The 20,554-nt window shown below is 41.1% G+C and overlaps 1 protein-coding gene and 2 pseudogenes across 12 annotated transcripts in view; 1 reads left to right on the top strand and 2 right to left on the bottom strand.

The window, feature by feature from the left end:
• The window catches only part of SLC9B1 (solute carrier family 9 member B1), a 108,985-nt gene that overhangs the window by 82,352 nt on the left and 6,079 nt on the right, over positions 1-20,554 (bottom strand). For 4 of the 12 annotated variants that reach the window (XR_016212358.1, XM_089303004.1, XM_089303007.1 and 1 more), the window contains exon 1: positions 596-730. The exons of 1 other annotated variant lie outside the window; for it this stretch is intronic. Coding sequence is in view for 6 of the 11 variants with exons in the window: in XM_089303004.1 (XP_089159130.1) it covers positions 596-677 (82 nt within the window). In the remaining 5 variants the exon portion in view is untranslated. Of the gene's footprint in view, positions 1-595; positions 737-9,426; positions 9,592-16,146; positions 16,241-20,554 lie in introns of those variants that run through there. 7 more of the 12 variants (XM_089302996.1, XM_089302997.1, XM_089303005.1 and 4 more) reach the window with 6 other exon arrangements.
• Positions 762-1,099, top strand: LOC103350816 (BBSome-interacting protein 1 pseudogene; annotated as a pseudogene).
• On the bottom strand, positions 2,799-5,481 carry LOC100345184 (peptidyl-prolyl cis-trans isomerase-like 4; annotated as a pseudogene).

The raw sequence follows: 20,554 nt of genomic DNA, 5'->3' as shown, positions 1-20,554 counted from the left end.
GATGGCCTGAGTCCCTGGGCCTCTGTTCCCATGTGTGAGATCCAGAAGAAGCTCCAGGCCTCTGGCTTTGGATTGCCTCAGCTCTGGCTGTTGTGGCCATTTGGGGAGTAAACCAGCAGTTGGAAAACCTCTCTTTCTGTCTCTCTCTCTGTAACTCTTTCAAGTAAATAAAATAAATCTTTTTTAAAAAGTCTGCAGAGATGGAAATGTTAATTACCCTGACCTGATCACTGCACATCATATATATGTATCACACTGCCACACAGTTCACCATAAACATGTCCTAGTATTATGTATCAATTAAAGATAAATTGTAAAAGAAAAAAATAAATATGATCAACTACATTAATACTTCCATCTATAGTTACTGGTACATGTTAGCTGTTCATAAGGTTCACATGAAAGATCTGTAGGTCCAATATTTAAAGATATCTATCTATAAGGTTTTCTTTTGAAGAATGAACTAGAACTTCATTACAAGAGTAACAACATCTGGGAATTTTTATCTTAAAATATCTGTTATTTCTACCTTCTCTGTGATCCAGCTATGACTGTAGGAAGAATAGCCTTATTTTATATTTTTTTCGAATCTCACCATTATCCTGGGCAACAGATGAACTGTCCAGGAAGGGATGCATCTTTCCTTCTGAAGGCTTGAAGTGAGAATGCTCAGTCATCTTGGTAATATCAGATTGGATGCCTGAAGCTGCAGGAAAAAAGACTGGAACTTTCAGGAAAAAACTGTATCCAACAATTCCAATATGCCAGAAGTAAAGTCAACATTCCAGGAAGTTCTTCCAAAACAAGGGCAGTTATCTATGGAAGATGTAATCACAATGGTGCTATTAGTTCAGGATAGGTAAACCCAAACTTCTGCCCTTAAAATCTTTGATTCTGGAAAAGCTGGAGAAAATGCAGCTAGCAGGATAGGATGTAATTCACCAACAAGAAATAGCAGAGAAAGAACAATGGCAAATAACACAGTAATAACTAATAATTTAGGGAATACTCACCCCAGGCTATCTGCTATTTAACAATAACTAGAAAATCTGGATCTGAATGCTAAAAGAAATATTTGTTGATAAACCTGATATTCATAGAAATACAAAAATGTTCAAGACTGAGGAAACCTGTATTGGTGAATTTAAACACTGGTTTATACTGAACAGTTAATGCTGAAGCAAATTTTATGTTTTTTTTTTTGTTTTTTTTTTTTTTTTCACTTAAAGTATGGTTTTAAAATTGCAATCATTGGGCCGGCACTGTGGTGCAGTGGGTTAACGCCCTGGCCTAAAGTGCCAGCATCCCATGTGGGTGCCGGTTCTAGTCCCAGCTGCTCCTCTTCCAATCCAGCTCTTTGCTATGGCCTGGGAAAGCAGCAGAATATGGCCCAAAACTTCAGGCCCCTGCAACCACGTGGGAGACCCGGAAGAGGCTCCTGGCTTCGAATCAGCACAGCTCCAGCTGTTGTGGCCATCTGGGGAGTGAACCAGCAGACGGAAGATTTCTCTCTCTCTGCCTCTCCTCTCTGTGTAACTCTGACTTTCAAATAAATAAATAAACCTTTAAAAAAATTACAACTCATAATTCACCATTCCTGTTGGCTATCGGTTTTATAAGGTACCATTCTTAGCACAAGTGACTAAATGCAACTTTTTTTATACAGAGGACAATCTCAGGGTTTTACATTACCTAAATTAAAGTATTTATGTTAGAAATTTAAGAGCTTTTTTTTAAAAAACAATTTTGTGCGCCACATCATGTTTATACTATTTTGCCTAACCAGGGTGAACAGTAATGATCTAAAGGTGATAAAACTGTTTCTTAAACAAATTTGACTCTTTTATTTTTTTAACTTTTATTTAATGAATATAAATTCCCAAAGTACAGCCATTTAAATGGCTCCCCCCCATAACTTCCCTCCCACCTACAACCCTCCCCTTTCCCGCTACCTCTCCCATTCCATTCATATCAAGATTCATTTTCAATTATCTTTATATACAGAAGATTAATTTAGCATATATTAAGTGAAGATTTCAACAGTTCGCACCCACACAGACACACAAAGTGAAAAATACTGTTTGAGCACTAGTTATAGCTTTAAATCACAATGTACAACACATTAAGGACAGAGATCCTACATGAGGAGTAAGTACACAGTGACTCCTGTTGTTCACTTAACAAATTGACACTCTTGTTTATGGCATCAGTAATCACCCTAGGCTCTTGTCATGAGCTGCTAAGGCTATGGAAGCCCCCTGAGTTCACTGACTCTGATCATATTTAGACAAGGCCATGGTCAAAGTGGAAGTTCTCTCCTCCCTTCAGAGAAAGGTACCTCCTTCTTTGATGACCCATTCTTTCCACTGGGATCTCATTCGCGGATATCTTTCATTTAGGTTGTTGTTGTTGTTTTTTTGTTTTTTTTTTTTTTTTGCCACAGTGTCTTGGCTTTCCATGCCTGAAATACTCCCATGGGCTTTTCAGCCGGATCCACATGCCTTAAGGGCTGATTCTGAGGCCAGAGTGCTGTTTAGGACATCTGCCATTCTATGAGTCTGCTGTGTATCCCACTTCCCATGTTGGATCGTTCTCTCCCTTTTTTATTCTATCAGTTAGTATTAGCAGACACTAGTCTTGTTTACGTGATCCCTTTGATACTTAATCCTATGAGATTCTTCTTTAGATTTCTTTGAACTTCTGCTTTGGTCTCTCTTTTTTTTTTAAAGATATTTTATTTATTTGAAAGACAGAGTTACAGAGAGAGGTAGAGCCAGAGAGAGAGGTTAGTCTTCCATTGCTCGTTCACTCCCCAAATAGCTGCGATGACCAAAGCTGAGTTGATCCAAAGGGAGGAGGAGCCAGGAGCTTCTTCCAGGTCTCCCACGTGGGTGCAGGAGCCCAAGGATTTGGGCCATCTTCTCTATTTTTAACTCCTTTCTCTTTCATAAGAATCAGTTTGGTATTTGGGTTTGTGACTATTACTATAGTGGCCATCCCTTTGTCAAGATTGGCTGCAACTTTGGTTCTGAGGTTGGTCTTTCTTTTCACTCTTTTGTTTTTCTCAACAGCTTTCCTCTTCTTCATGGTGACCAAATCCCATCTCCCTGCAGATATTCTGGTTAATATTTTTGACAGGCATGTAGTCTCACATTCTTTCTATTCAGATCTGTGCCAGGTTTTGTTCTTGTGTTTTCTACTTGTGTGTGAGTGACTTGACTTTCTCTTCTGCCTCCTCATCTAGTATCAGATTGAATTTTGCATCCTGTTTGGGTTCTACTTTATCTTTCAGAACCAAATTAGAGCAATTATCCTGTTCCTTTTCATACTCATTGAAATCACTCTTAGCGTATTTCCCACCTTTTCAAATTCAATAAAAGCATAACAAAGGGACTCCCCTGTCTTCCAATCTTGGATAACCTTACAACTTCTTATTGGCCCAAATCCTGAGAATATTATTTCCAGATCTTCATCTGTGGTCACTGTTACTGGAGAAATGCAGGGTTCTTGTCTTCGCGCAAGAAAGAATTCAGGGGTGAGACAGAGAGTAGTGGGAGGTAAAATAGCAAGGTTTATTAGGGAAGGGACATCCATAAGGATGGATGGGCACCTCTCCAGACAGAGCCTGAGAGAGTGCCCAGTTGCTCGGACTAGGGGTGGGGAGGAAGGAGCGAGGTTACATGGTTGAGTAGAGAGATTACACCTGACCAGGCCAGGTGGGCAGCTCAGCAGAGAGGCAGAGGGCTGAGCACGCAGTCCAGTTGATGCCAGGGGTTTTTAAGGAGATGGGTCTTGCTTCCCCACCTCTGCTCCTCTTGGAACAAAGGGCTTTTTGGATGTAAATAGAAAAACTTCTATCTGAGTTTTCCCTTGAAGGTACATTTCCTCCTGAAACAAAGGACTTTATGGATGCAAATGTTAAGAAGCTCCTCACTGAGTTTTCCCTTGAAGGTATCAGCCAGGAGGAAGGGTGAGCAGGACCCCCTAGAGAATAGGGATCCGGAGCAGGGTATTTGAAATGCAGATACTGGGCTTCATCTGGGAGATTGTGAAAGATTTGTCAGGCAGAAGGGGTGGGGACCCCCCACCTGGCAGGTTATCAGGTAGAAGGGGGCAGGGCAGGATGCGAATACCAGACTGCCCCTGAAACATTGTGAGGATGACTTTGAGATGCAGATGCATATGCTGGACATACGGCCTGCCACACACACATAAGCTCATATCTAACTTCTTACCTAACAGTCACTGGATTCAATTTCCAAACAAACAGCACATTTTCTGGAGGTTTAATATCTGTGTCATGTAGGTCTCCCACCATCTCTGGGAAGAATAGCTTGAGTTTTGGCCTCTTTTTCTTCATTCATTTCTTGTACTTCTTCAGCTGATCTTCCTTTAAAATCATCAATTTCTGGGCCGGCGCCGCGGCTCAATAGGCTAATCCTCTGCCTTGCACTGGTACACCGGGTTTTAGTCCCGGTTGGGGCGCCAGATTCTGTCCCGGTTGCCCCTCTTCCAGGCCAGCTCTCTGCTGTGGCCAGGGAGTGCAGTGGAGGATGGCCCAAGTCCTTGGGCCCTGCACCCCTTGGGAGACCAGGATGAGTACCTGGCTCTTGTCATCGGATCAGCGCGGCGCGCTGGCCGCGGTGGCCATTGGAGGGTGAACCAACGGCAAAAGGTAGACCTTTTTCTCTGTCTCTCACTGTCCACTCTGCCTGTCAAAAATTAAAATAAAAAAAATAAAAAAAATCATTAATTTCTTCATCTGCTCCTATTTTGACCACTATCTAACTGTTCCTTTGTGGGTTCTGGTAATTGATCAGGAATAAATCAGGAGGGTCATCAAATGGATAATTTAAAAGCACTGAATGATTTATCCGGATGTCTGAATATGGTACAAAGTGCTTGTCAACGACGGCTTCATTAATTTTCTTAACTATGTCCATGCCTTCCGTCATTTTGCCAAACACTGTGTGAACACCAACAAGGTAATCTAGATTTTCTCCTGTAATAATAAGAAACGGAGATCCATGCTGATCACTGCCATTGTTCCCCATGAACACAGTTCTTTTCTTCTTGTGTTTAATTCTTGCACTTCTTCTACTTCAAAAAAAGCTTGCTTGATCACCATATAGTTGACCAAAAATAGACTCTTCTCCATGACCAGTGGCTGTATGATCACCAGTCTGTATGATAAAATCCCTCTGTACATTGCGATTAAGGAAATAATTATAATATTTTATTTTGCACAACTTCAAAAAATTCAAGCAGGCTGTGGGGGAATCTTGAATATTAGGTTTCAGTTGTGTTTCTTGCATGCACTTCTGGGCATGGCCGCTCCTTGTTGTACAGGTCAATGACAACATCGCCCTGGTGCTGGCTGAGAATAATTTTTTTTCTAACACTAATCATTTTGATAATCTAATTTAAGAATGATCAAGGGGCCAGCGCTGTGGTGTAGCAGGTAAAGCCAGCGCCTGCAGTGCCAGCATCCCATCTGGTCACCAATTCAAGTACTGGCTGCTCTACATCTGATCCAGCTCTCTGTTATGGCCTGGGAAAGCAGTAAAAGGTGGTCCAAGTCCTTGGACTCTTGCACCCACGTGGGAGACCTGGAAGAAGCTCCTAGCTCCTGACTTTGGATCAGCCCAGCTCCCACTGTTGGGGTCATTCAGGGAGTGAATCAGTGGGTGGAAGACCTCTTTCTCTCTCTGCAACTCTGCCTTTCAGGTAATAAATAAATAAATCTTTAGAAAAAAAAATAATGATCAAAGCTACTTTGTATCTTACAGAAAGTTCATTAAGTGGCCGGCACCATGGCTTACCAGGCTAATCCTCTGCCTGTGGCGCTGGTACCCTGGGTTCTAGTCCGCGGCTCACCAGGCTAATCCTCTGCCTGTGGCACTAGTATCCCGGGTTCTAGTTCCAGTTGGGGCACCAGATTCTGTCCCGGTTGCTCCTCTTCCAGTCCAGCTCTCTGCTGTGGCCCGGGAAGGCAGTGGAGGATGGCCCAACTGCTTGGGCCCCTGCATCTGCATGGGAGACCAAGAAGAAGCATCTGGCTCCTGGCTTTAGATCGGCGTATTTCCAGCCGTAGTGGCCATTTGGGGGGTGAACCAATGGAAGGAAGACCTTTCTCTCTGTCTCTCTCTCTCATTGTCTAACTCTGCCTGTCAAAAAAAAATTTCATTAAGCTTTATATCAGTTCAGTAAACAAGGGAGTCAAGCATGCATACATTTCCCCTAGTATAATCTTAAAAGATTTATACTTTCAATTCAAAAGTTTACACAGATTATTTTTTATAAAAGTTTGCTAGGAACACAGCTTAAAATTAGCAAATTCAAATGTGCTTCCTTACTTGATTTAAAATTTGTTGTGTGAAATTAAAAAGTTCTTTAAAAGACCTAAACTAAATGTACTCTCAAAAATATTTTTCTCTGAATTCTTGAGTTATTATTGAGGACAAATTAAAGATTTCAAGTTTTAATTATTAGGTAATGTATAGGAATTTATCATACATACCCCACAGTGTTTCAAGTGTCTATATTTTTCAAAGGTAAGAAATTTTAAAACTAAGAAAAAAATTTTAAAACTTTATTTTTAAAGATTTATTTATTTATTTAAAAGGCAGAGTTACAGAGAGGCAGAGGCAGAGGTAGAGAGAGACAGAAAGAGAGAGAGAGGTCTTCCATCTGTTGGTTCACTCCCCAAATGGCCGCAATAGCTGGAGCAGTGCCAATCTGAAGCCAGGGACTTTGTCTGTGTCTCCCACATGGGTGCAGGAGCTCAAGGACGTGGGCCATCTTCTGCTGCTTCCCCAGGCCATAGCAGAGAGATTGATCAGAAGTGGAGCAGCCAGGATTCGAACCAGTGCCCATATGGGATGCTGGCACTGCAGGTCACAGCTTTACCTGTTATGCCACAGCACTGGCCCTGGTTTATTTATTTTATTATGGTTATTTGTTTAAAACACAGAGACACAGAGACAAAAAGACAGATAGATAGGAGATCCTCTATCATTGGTTCACTCCCCAAATGACAACAGCTGTAGCTAGTCAGGCTGAATCCAGGAGAGCAGAACTCAATTCAAGCCTTCCATGTGGGTGGCAGGGACCTAAGTAATTTGATCTATCACCTGTTGCCACCCAGAGTGCATTAGCAGGAAGCCTGAAGTGGGAGTAGAGTCAGGACTTAATAGCAAGGCCCTCTGAAATGGGATGCTGGTGTCCCAAGTGGGGTCTTACCTGTAGCACCGAACACCCATACTGATAATAAAAATTTTCAATAAGAAGGACATGAAAACAAATGTTAGCATTTGAATGTCTATCATATGCTAGGCTCTTTGCATTGACTGTTTCACTTCAATGAAATAAAGTATTACTGTGTAAATCCTGTGATAACTGAGTATGACTTTATTAAAGCATAAACTAGTATTTGTTTTTAAAATTTGATTTAAAAATTAGATGAAAGTCCGTTCAAAGTGAAATTAACATGATGGTCAAAACTGCCACCTTGTCTTAGAGTGATTACCTTGTCATTAGCTGTTGGATCAGGTGCTAAACTCTTAAAAACAAGGGAGTAAGTTCTAAGAACAAGAAGGGTGAGTGAATCACATAAATTGTGTGAGATTCTGAAGGGATAGACTGAGGTCTAGAATCATTAAAAATTTGAGCTATAGTTCACGTAAGTTGTAAGTTAAGGACACAAAGTTATTAATTCACTCAATTTTTGAATGCCTATTCTTTTGGACTTTGGAAGCAAATGAATAAACCAAACCAGAAGACTTCTGCTTGCATGGAGCTTATATTCTTGTGGAGGGATGGCAGGAGGAAATAATAAACATCATTTTTAGACTGTGATAAGTACTAAAGAAAATAAATGAGGATGTCATTGTGATCAAAGTGACACCTGGACTGTGACTGAAATGAGAAGCTCTAAGTCATACTAGGCAGATGGCCAGAAAACAGGCATACACAACACCAGGAATCACACAAGTAGAGTTATCCAGAAACTAGGAAGCATATTTTAAGATCTACAACTGTGTTATGATTAGGATGGCAGGGCGTGGAATCCAGGACAGCAGATTATGCATTAGAACTTCAAAGAGAACCTGGGTAAGGAATCTGTATAACAAATGTATAGACTAGCAACTAGAAATGAAGTTTGATCCTGAGTCAAGCACCCTTTGTGACTGGCAGTTACTCAGGTCTTTCTTAACACTCTGTAAAGAGTAGAATTGGTAGGTGGTATCCCAAGTAACTAAAAGAAAGGACTCTGAATCTGAGGCAGAATGTATTCCACTCTCCCTTTTATGGTTTTGTAACTATGGGAAGTGATTTATCTTCATAGGCCTCTATTTCCTTATCTAAAAATAACAATATAGTGGCACTTACTTTATTGGTTAACATGATTAAACGATATAATAACTGCTGAACTATGCTAAACACTTCACACAAATGATGTCATCTAACTCCTACCACTCTATGAAGTATTTACTATCTCTATTTTACAGATATATATATATACATACATATATACATATATATATATAAAACCAAGAAGGTTATATAATTTTCTATCATGGATTCTTTCTTCATTCTTTTCTATGCTGCCATTGAGCTCATCTAGAGAATTCTTTATTTAAGATACTGTATTCTTCATTTCAAAATTTTGTTTCTTCTTTGCAGTTTCTATTTTTCTATTATAAATGAGTATCTTCCCTTTTATAACAGCTACACTTATCTTTAATCTTTACCACATAAAACATAGTTGTAGTGTCTGCTTTAAAGACTTTGATAATCCCAATAATCTGCATCATCTTGGGTTTACATCTGGTGATTTTCTTTTCTATTAGATAATCATTTCTTGTTCTTAACATATGAAATATTTGAAGTAGAAAACCATTTACTGTTCTTTACATATCAAGCATTTGGAGTATATGCTAGACATAATATTATGCAGAATTTGGATCCTATTAAAATTCTCCAAAGAGTATTTAAAATCTGTGTTTATTTTAGTAGGCAGTTAACTTGTTTACATATGGATTATCAGTTCTCTTTTGCTTTCAATAGACAGCAGTTCCAACCTCAGTTGCTTTCAAAGCTTTTGCTAGGCTGCTTTGGGTCTGTTTCATGCATGCACAACTTGAGGCGACCCAAGATACTTGGTTGGTTTCATATATAGACATAAAGCTACCCATAATGCCATAAGTAGGGGCTATAAATGAGGAAAAACCCTAGTGGAAATAACAAACAAAAAAAAAAATCTACCATCAAGGATTTCTTACACTGTCTTCAGTCCATTGCCCAGATCTTCAAACTACAAAAATGGGCTTTCTACCATTGTTATGGCCTCCTGTATTGCCCTTGCACAATTGCATGAATGGGGCCTTGCTTTCAGGAGAAAGTCTCAGAGAAAGAAAAATTCACCTGTAGGGGCTGGTGCTGTGGCTCACTTGGTTAATCCTCCACCTGCGGCGCCAGCATCCCATATGGGCGCCAGGTTCTAGTCCCGGCTGCTCCTCTTCCAGTCCAGTAATCTGCTGTGGCCCGGGAAGGCAGTGGAGGATGGCCCAACTGCTTGGGCCCCTGCACCTGCATGGGAGACCAAGAAGAAGCACCTGGCTCCTAGCTTCGGATTGGCGCAGTTTGGCTGTAGCAGCCATTTGGGGGTGAACCAAGAGAAGGAAGACCTTTCTCTCTGTCTCTCTCTCTCACTGTCTATAACTCTACCTGTCAAATAAATAAATTAAAAAAAAAAAAAAAAGAAAAATTCACCCGTGTAGTTTGACTCTCCTTCACAACTCACTGGCTTTGTTTGCTTTCTGCAGACCTCAGGTGGTTTCTATCTGCATTTTATCCACAGGTTTGGGTTGTAAGCAGCAGAAAAGATCAGCTGTGGTGAGCCTATGCCATGGGAGATGGAACTGGAAGCCTGTGGGCTCAATCAGAGGAGGGACTATAATTGGTTTTATTTTGATCTACATAGTGCCTGGCATATGGTAGACACTCAGTACATATTAGTGGAATAAACATTAACTAAATTGAGAACTTAAAAATGCCAGATACGGCCAGTAGAATCCAACAACACATCACAAAGATCAACCACACAGACCAAGTAGGATTTATCCCTGGTATGCAGGGATGGTTCAATGTGCGCAAATCAATCAATGTGATACACCACATTGACAGACTGCAGAAAAAAAACCATATGATTATCTCAAAAGATGCAGAGAAAGCATTCGATAAAATTCAACACCCTTTCACAATGAAGACTCTAAGCAAATTGGGTATGGAAGGAACATTCCTCAATAACAATCAAAGCAATCTATGAAAAACCCACGGCCAGCATCCTATTGAATGGGGAAAAGTTGGAAGCATTTCCACTGAGATCTGGTACCAGACAGGGATGCCCACTCTCACCACTGCTATTCAATATAGTTCTGGAAGTTTTAGCCAGAGCCATCAGGCAAGAAAAAGAAATTAAAGGATACAAATTGGGAAGCAAGAAGTCAAACTATCCCTCTTTGCAGATGATATGATTCTTTATTTAGGGGATCAAAAAAACTTCACTAAGAGACTTGGAACTCATAAGAATTTGGTAAAGTAGCAGGATATAAAATCAATGCACAAAAATCAAAATCCTTTGTATACACAGACAATGCCATGGCTGAGAAAGAACTTCTAAGATCAATCCCAGTCACAATAGCGACACACACACACACAAACACACACACAAATCAAATACCTTGGAATAAACTTAACCAAGGATGTCAAAGATCTCTACAATGAGAATTACAAAACTTTAAAAAAAAAAAAGAAATAGAAGAGGATACCAAAAAAATGGAAAAATCTCCCATGCTCATGGATTGGAAGAATCAATATCATCAAAATGTACATATCTCCAAAAGCAATTTACAGATTCAATGTGATACCATCAAAATACCAAAGACATTCTTCTCAGATCTAGAAAAAATGATGCTGAAATTCATATGGAGGCACAGGAGACCTCGAATAGCTAAAGCAATCTTGGACAACAAAAACAGAGCCGGACGCATCACAATACCAGATTTCAAGGCATACTACAGGGCAGTTATAATCAAACAGCATGGTACTGGTACAGAAACAGATGGATAGACCAATGGAACAGAATAGAAACACCAGAAATCAACCCAAACATCTACAGCCAACTTATAGTTGATCAAGGATCTAAAAACAATTCCTGGAGGCTGGTGCCGTGGCTCACTAGGCTAAGCCTCCACCTGCACCACCGGCACACGGGGTTCTAGTCCCGGTCAGGGTGCCGGATTCTGTCCCAGTTGCCCCTCTTCCAGTTCAGCTATCTGCTCTGGCCCAGGAGTGCAGTGGAGGATGGCCCAAAGTCCTCGGGCTCTGCACCTGCATGGGAGACCAGGAGAAGCACCTGGATCCTGGCTTCAAATCAGCGCAGTGCGCCGGCCGCGATGGCCATTGGAGGGTGAACTAATGGTAAAGGAAGACCTTTCTCTGTCTCTCTCTCACTGTCTACTCTGCCTGTCAAAAAAAAAAAAAAAATTCCTGGAGCAAGGACACTAACCCACTGTGGGAATGCAAACTGGTAAAGCCACTGTGGAAGTCAATTTGGAGATTACTTATCCTTGGTTAAGTCTATTCAACAAATGGTGCTGGGAAAACTGTATTTCCACATGCAGAAGTATGAAGTAAGGCTCTTAACTTACACTTTACACAAAAATCCACTCAATGTGGATTAAAGATCTAGATCTATGACCCAACACCATAAAATTATTAGAGAACATCGGAGAAACCCTGCAAGATATAGGCACAGGCAAAGACTTCTTGGAAAAGACCCCAGAGGCACAGACAGTCAAAGCTAAAATTAACAAAAGGGATTACACTAAATTGAAAAGTTTCTGTACTGCAAAAGAAACAGTAAGGAAAGTGAAGAGGCAACTGACAGAATGGGAGAAAATCATCGCAAACTATGCAACTGATAAAGGATTAATATCCAGAATCTACAAAGAGATCAAGAAACTCCACAACAACAAAACAAATAACCCACTTAAGAGATGGGCCAAGGACCCAAACAAACATTTTCTTTTCTTTTTTTTTTTTTTTTGGGCAGGCAGAGTTAGACAGTGAGAGAAAGAGACAGAGAGAAAGGTCTTCCTTTCCGTTGGTTCACCTCCAAAATGGCCGCTATGGCCAGGAATACGCCGATTCGAAGCCAGGAGCCAGGTGCTTCCTCCTGGTCTCCCATGCGGGTGCAGGGCCCAAGGATCTGGGCCATCCTCCACTGCCCTCCCAGGCCACAGCAGAGAGCTGGACTGGAAGAAGAACAACCAGAATCCGGTGCCCCAACCGGGACTAGAATCCGGGGTGCTGGCGGCACAGGTGGAAGATTAGCCTAGTGAGCCGCGGCGCCAGCCCTAAACAAACATTTTCAAAAGAGGAAATCCAAATGGCCAACAGACACATGAAAAAATGTTCAGGATCACTAGCAATCAGGGAAATGCAAATCAAAACCACAATGAGGTTTCACCTCACCCCAGGTAGAATGGTTTACATACAGAAATCAACTAACAACAGATGCTGGTGAGGATTTGGGGAAAAAGGGACACTAACCCACAGTTGGTGGGAATGCAAACTGGTAAAGCCACTATGAAATTCAGTTTGGAGATTCCTCAGAAACCTGACTATAGCTCTATCACACGACCCAGTTATCCCATTCCTGGGAAATTACCCAAAGGAAATTAAATTAGCAAATAAAAGCGCTATCTGCAGCTCAATTCATAATAGGTAAGACATGGAATCAATCTAAATACCCATCAATAGAAGACTGGATAAAGAAATTATGGGATATGTACTCTATAGAATATTACACAGAGATTAAAAAAAATTGAAATCCATTCATTTGCAACAAAAAGGAGAAATCTGGAACACATCATGCTGAGTGAAATAAGCCAGTCCCAAAGGGACAAATATCATATGTTCTCCCTGATCTGTGACAACCAACTGAGCATCTAAAAGGAAACCTGTTGAAGTGAAATGGACACTTTGAGAAGCAATGACTTGATCAGCCCTTTACCTGACTGCAGAGGAATAGCTTACTATTTTGTTCTTTTTAGTATTTTCTTTTTCTCCTAAATACCATTGGTTGAACTCTTCAATTAACACAGAATTATTCTTAGGTGTTTAAATCCAGCTGAAAATTGATCCCTGTTAAAAATAAGAGTGGGTATAAGAGAGGGAGGAGATATACAGTTCAGCACATGCTCCTTCGGACTTACCATTAACAGTAAAGCTAAAAACTTGCTATGGGACTCCAAATCCCATTAAGTTGGCAGGTACCAATACCATCTTACTGTTTAAAGTGATTCATTTAACACCGGGTTCTAGTCCCGGTTGGGGCGCCAGATTCTGTCCTGGTTGCCCCTCTTCTAGGCCAGCTCTCTGCTGTGGCCAGGGAGTGTAGTGGAGGATGGCCCAAGTGCTTGGGCCCTGCACCCCATGGGAGACCAGGAAAAGCACCTGGCTCCTGGCTCCTGCCATCGGATCAGCGCGGTGCGCCAGCCGCAGCGCGCTGGCCGTGGTGGCCATTGGAGGGTGAACCAACGGCAAAAGGAAGACCTTTCTCTCTGTCTCTCTCTCTCACTGCCCACTCTGCCTGTTAAAAAAAAAATTGTAAAAAAAAGTGATTCATTTAAATTTATAACTGATCATAAAGATAGGATTAAGTGTCAAAGGGATCACATAAATAAGACCAGTGTCTTCTAATAATAATTCATAGAATTAAAAAGGAGGGAACAATCCAACATGGGAAGCAGGATACACAGCACACTTGTAGAATCACAAATGCCCTATACAGCACTCTGGCCTCAGAGTCAGCCCTTAAGGCATTCAGATCTGGCTAAATAGCCCATGAGAGTTTCCCAGGCATGGAAAGCCAAGACACTGTGGCAAAAAATGACCTAAATGAAAGATCTCTGTGAGTAAGATCCCAGTGGAAAGAACAGGCCATCAAAGAAGGAGGTACTTTTCTCTGAAGGGAGGAGAGAACTTCCACTTTGATTATCGTCTTGTCTAAGTAAAGTCAGAGTTTGTGAACTCAAGAGGCTTCCATAGCCTTGGCAGCTCCTGACAAGAGCCTTGGTGATTACTGACGTCATAAATAAGAGTGTCAGTTGTTAAATCAACAGCGGGAGTCACTGTGCACTTGCTCCCCATGTAGGACCTCTGCACTTAATGTGTTTTACTATGAGAATTAATGGTAAAACAGGTCTTCAAAAAGTATTGTATACTTTGTGTGTCTGTGTGGGTGCGAACTGTTGTTATCTTTACTTACTATAGAGTTGAACTTCTGTATATAAAGATAATTAAAAATGAATCTTAATGAAGAATGGGATGGGAGAGGGAGTTGAGATGGGATGGTTTGTGGGTGGGAGGGTGGTTATGGGGGAAAGAATAAGTTTTTAAAAAAAATAAAAAATAAAGATGCAAGATACACAAAATAGCAATAAAATCATTTCTGCCTTGTGAATAAGAAAGATATCTAGTAGAAGAGTAAGAGATTCCAACCCTAAAAATATTTTTCAAATCATTAAAAAAAGCAAAATACTGAATAATATAAGAAATTAGCAATTATGATGTAAAAGCAAACAAGGATTCAGTAAACAACCTAGAAAAAGGCTGTGCTTTAAAGAACAAAAATCTAGGGAGGAAATTTTGAAGAACTAGAACCAGGCTTGGACAGATTTTTGGCACAACTTTACAAGGAAGCTGAAGAAGAAAAACCAGGAGTCTAAATAACCAGAAAAGGGTATCTTGATATATAAGCCTTGCTTCTTTCCCTAATGTCCCCTTCACTCTTTGCTTTAGACATCTCTTTACAACCATCTTTCTTGGAATTTATCTCTTCCTTGGGAAACTCTTTCTCTTTTATCTCATCAATTTAAAATGTTTATTTCCTGGGGCCGGGTGCCGTGGTACAGTAGGTTAATCCTCTGCCTGCGGTGCCAGCATCCCAAATGGGCACCGGTTCTAGTCCTGGCTGTTCCTCTTCTAATCCAGCTCTCTGCTGTGGCCTAGGTAGGCAGTGGAGGATGGCCCAAGTGCTTGGGCCCCTGCACCCACACGGGAGACCAAGAAGAGGTACCTGGCTCCTAGCTTTGGATCGGCGCAGCTCCAGCTGTTGCGGCCATCTGGGGAGTCAACCAGCAGATGTAAGACCTTTCTCTCTGTCTCTCCCTCTCACTGTCTGTAACTCTACCTCTCAAATAAATAAAATCTTTAAAAAAATAAATAAAATGCTTGTTTCCTTAATATAAGTCTTGCAATTTCAAATGTAAAGTAGGGACCTGTGTGGCACAGTGGGTTAAGCCACTGTCTGCAATGCTGGCATCCCATACGGGCACTGGTTAGAGTTCTGGCTGCTCTACTTCCAGTCCAGCACCCCACTAATGTGCCTGGGATAACAGTAGAAGATGGCCCAAATCCTTGGGCCCCTGCACCCACATGAGAGATCCAGATAGAGTTCCAGGTTCCTGGCTTTGGCCTGGCCCATATCCAGCCAATACAGCCATCTGGGGAATGAATCAGCAGATGGAAGATCTTTCTGTCTCTCCCTCTCTCTCTGTAACTCTGCCTTTTAAATAAATAAATAAATGAATGAATGAATAAACTCATGAGTCTTATTTTTAAATAGTTGTTCTTGGACTGGTGCTGTAGCGTAGCAGGTAAAGCCACCTCCTGCAGTGCCAGCATCCCATATGGGTGCTGGTTTGAGCCCTGGCTGCTCCACTTACAATCCAGCTTCCGGGTAATACTCCTGGGAAAACAGAAGAAGAGGGCCAAAGTGCTTGGGCCCCTGAACTCATGTTGGAGATTTGGAAGAAGCTCCTGGCCCCCTAACTTCAGATTGGCCCAGCTCTGGACATTGCAGCCATTTGAGGAGTGACCCAGAAGATGGAAGATTTCTCTCTCTCTCTCTCTCTCTCTCTCTCTCTTTGTAACTCTGCCTTTCAAATAAATAAATCAATATTTAAAAAAATAGTTGTTCTTTTTTTTTTTTTTAAGGAGTTGATCGCTTAATAGAATACTTTGTTGCCAACTGTACAACTGTTTGAAATAAATCTGATGTAAACAAAAGCCTACCTGATTAATCCAGAAGCAACTGTGGTAATCCTGGGGTCTAAGGGTTCTAGTGACTGAATCTTACAAGGAGTCTTCACATTGTATGTCTGGATGGCTAGAATAATGGAAGGAACAGAGTTTTGAAATCATAAGTATACAAATTGTATGAATACGGGTAAATGACAATCTCTCATCTCTTAAGGGGCATAGTACTGTATTTTTTACAGCTCAGGAATGAAATTGGAGACATGCCAACCAAATAGAACTTTACTGGGTAAGTTTATGGGAAATCATGGCATTCCTTTTGTTTATTTTGAATAAAAAAAGAAATTCCCTACTGGCATGCCAATTTATAATATCTTACAGTTATGATTACCTCAGTTTTAAAAATTTTACACTAAATTTATATATATAAGCTTCTAATTTTTTTAAGATTTATTTACTTATTTGAAAGTTGGAATTACACAGAGAGAGAAGGAGAGGCAGAGAGAGAGAGAGAGGTGTCTTCCATCCGCTGGTTTCTCTCCAAATGGCTGCAACGGCAGGAGCTGTGCCGATCTGAAGCCAGGTGCCTCCTCCAGGTCTTCCCATGTGGGTGCAGGGACCCAAGGACTTGGGCCATCTTCTACTGCTGTCACAGGCCATAGCAGAGAGTTGGATCAGAAGTGGAGCAGCTGGCACTTGAACCAGCGCCCCATATGGGATGCCGACACTGTAGGCGGTGGCTTTACCCACTACGCCACAGTGCCAGCCCCATACATAAGCTTCTTAGAATCCTTTTTGAGAGGGAGAATGAGGCAGAGTATAAATAAATACATACTCTGCTATTATAGGGACTGAGATACTTATATAACTTACATTAAAGGCTATGGTACTCAAAATTTTTATTAGAAGTATGCAGTGTTACCATGTTGCTAGGCTTTGCTTTCAAAGCAGTAGAAAATTTTGGTGAATTTAGAGGTCTTACTTTCATGCTTTATTAGAATATCTGTTTGACTATACATATACAAAATGAACACTGGGACACTGTAGAAAGAAGTTAGCAATCTAAAATCTCTATTTTTTTTTTTTTTTTTTTTGACAGGCAGAGTTAAGACAGTGAGAGAGAGAGACAGAGAGAAAGGTCTTCATTTCGTTGGTTCACCCCCAAATGGCCGCCACAGCCAGCGCGCTGTGCCAATCTGAAGCCAGGAGCCAACTGCTTCCTCCTGGTCTCTCACGCGGGTGCAGGGCCCAAGCACTTGAGCCATCCTCCACTGCCTTCCCAGGCCACAGCAGTGAGCTGGACTGGAAGAGGAGCAATCAGGACAGAATCCGGTGCCCCAACCGGGACTAGAACCTGGGGTGCTGGCGCCACAGGCAGAGGATTAGCCTAGTGAGCCACGGCGCCAACCTAAAATCTCTACTTTTCACTTGCTGCATAGTACTGAGTAAATCTTGTCATTTCACCTCACTGCATCTTAAGTCTAGATCTATCAAATGGGGCAGAGATGGAGAATCTTAGTTTCTCAGTTTTAAGTCTATCATTCTATTCTCTGATGCAAACTTACTGAAAAAACAGGGTAAACAAATACCAATGCATGCTACTTGGAAACTTCGCCTCCTAGATTAATGTCATATATGTATTATCAGTTCATACAAAGAGCTTCATGTCTTTCCCTGGTGTGTTCATGTGCAACCTAAGGGCTTATCTTTTTGGATCAATGTTGCACAATAGAGACACCTAGTGATACACCATAGATCATTCAGCAAAAATTTATGGCCAATTATCAAGCCTCCGAAATGTGAACCATTCATTTTATGGTTTAAATACTTTAAAATCATTCCTCACTTCTCTGCTCTACAGATTTAAGAAATGCCAATTAAATTTGACAGTAGCTTTAATAATTAAGAACTGAAATTTCCTTCAAAAATAATAACACATGCAGAATTCAATATAAATTATTCTCAATGAAACTGCAACTTTTGGAATTCTGGCATGTTTTAATATGTAGTCTGTGCCCTTAGTCACTGCACACCACTGACACATAACAGGCATTTAATACATACTTAGACAGTAAATGTTAGGTGAAACATATGCTCCAATATCTGCGTTTACATGTGCTGCTTTAGAATCCTTGGAACTATTGCTTCCTTTCAAAGGACTTTTCTTGAGGTTAGATCAAGGATCATCAGATAAGAACTGCAGTATAAATCTTTCTAAAATAATGAATTTGAGAACTATATCCACAAAGAAAATACTTCTATAAAAAGCACTCCAACTAGATCAGCTTTTTAAAAAATAATTACTAGTTAGCATTATTAATCAGAATGATATATAATGAGGATAAACTATTACTATTACAATTTAAACTCATTGTCACTGTTAAAAATTTCTATACAGATTGTTTCCTTACCCAAATAAGTATTCCTTTACCAGAAATACTTGACACTAGAAGCGTTTCAAATTCTGAATTTTTAAAATTTTACAGGATTTCCATATACATAATCAGGTATGCTGGAGATGGGATTCAAGTCTAAACACTAAATTCATTTATGTTTCATATGTACCATATACACATAGCTAAAAGTAATTTTATAAAATATTTTAGTGTATCTACATTTTGACTGACCTGTCACATGAGATTAGAAAATTTCAGATTTTGGAGTAATCTAGATTTTGGAATTTCTGATTAGGGACACTTAACCTCAGTATTTAGCATTTGCTTTCATCCACCAGATATTAACTTAAATTTTTATTCTTTTCATATGCCTAGATCTTGTTACCACAATTAAATGGTAAGGTGTCTGTCATGTGCTGCTTTAATATAATACCACAGACTGGATGACTTTTAATGAACGATAATTTATTTCTCCAAGTTCTGGGAAACAAAGTTCAAGATCAAGGCACTGGCATCAGGGCCTTCCTGGTACATCTTCTGCAGTGGAGGACTGCTGAGTTCTTTTATAGCTGAAGGCATAGGGCAAGAGAAGAAAGAGTCTCAACTACTTTTATAAAGTAATCAATCCCATCCATGAGGGTGGGAGGCTCACGGCCTAAACTCCTCTTAAAGGTCTCACCTCTTAACATTGTCACCATGGTAAGTAAATTTCAACATCGGTTTTGGAAGGGATAAACATTTAAACCATTGTAGCATCTCAAAGTTTTTGGAGGCTAGAAGTCCAAGATCAAGGTAGGTTCTGCATCTTGTGAGGGATCTGTCTGCTTTCAAAACAGTGGGTTGAATACGCTGTGGCCTTCAGAGAAAATGAATGCTGTGTCTTCACATAGCAAAAGGATGCAGAGGCCGGCGCCGCGGCTCACTAGGCTAATCCTCCGCCTAGCGGCGCCGGCACACCGGGTTCTAGTCCCGGTCGGGGCGCCGGATTCTGTCCCGGTTGCCCCTCTTCCAGGCCAGCCCTCTGCTGTGGCCAGGGAGTGCAGTGGAGGATGGCCCAGGTGCTTGGGCCCTGCACCCCATGGGAGACCAGGAAAAGCACCTGGCTCCTGGCTCCTGCCATTGGATCAGCGCGGTGCGCCGGCCGCAGCGCGCCAGCCGCGGCGGCCATTGGAGGGTGAACCAACGGCAAAAGGAAGACCTTTCTCTCTGTCTCTCTCTCTCTCTCACTGTCCACTCTGCCTGTCACAAAAAAAAAAAAAAAAAAAAAAAAAAAAAAAAAAAGGATGCAGAGACAAAAAGAGTCTCATGAGTTCCATCTAGCCCACTGATAGGGACTTTTATAATTCCATCGAGGAGGGCAGAGTCCTCCCTCATGGCATAATCACCTCCTGAGGCTCTGCCTCTTCACACTACTGCACTGGGGATTAAGCCTCAACATGATGTTCTGAGGGGATACAAATAGTCAAACCATAATATTCTGCACTTGGCCTCCAAAATTTCATGTCTTTTTAATATAAAATACATTCACTCCATCCTAGTAGTCCCCCAAATCTTAATTTGTTCTAGCATCAACTAAAATTCTTCAGTCTTTTCTAAATCATATATGGATGAGTCCCCTCATCATGAGGCATATGCTCTCCAGCTGTGAGTCTATGAAATCAAACAATTTATGTGCTTCAAAAATACAATGGTGGGGCAGACAGGAGATATGCACACCTATTCCAAAGGAAAGAATTAGGGGGAAAAAAGGAGGTGGTGGTGGAAATACTTGGTCCTAATTAAGTCCAAAGACTAACGAGGCAAACAATAAATATTGATGCTTCAGAACAATCTTCTTTAACTCTGTCCTGCCCTCTGAACACAGTAGGACAATGGGTGGCTCCCTGAGTCTCCTGGAAGCCTTGTTTTCAAGGCTCTGCTGGGCATAGCCTGTGCAGTAACTCTACATGTTGGATCCCAGGTTTGTGGCTCTGTTAGGCTGGCTTTGCATGATGGTGGTTCTACAGGTCTAGGATCTTGAGGGAAGCCCTGCCCCAGAGGTGCCACCA

The sequence above is a fragment of the Oryctolagus cuniculus genome, chromosome 8 (genome assembly GCF_051225735.1).
Source record: "Oryctolagus cuniculus isolate XC-2025 breed Fujian yellow rabbit chromosome 8, ASM5122573v1, whole genome shotgun sequence".
Lineage (NCBI taxonomy): Eukaryota > Metazoa > Chordata > Mammalia > Lagomorpha > Leporidae > Oryctolagus > Oryctolagus cuniculus.
The sequence above is the reverse complement of the archived record's forward strand: the minus strand, read 5'-3'. Positions and strand labels throughout refer to the sequence as shown.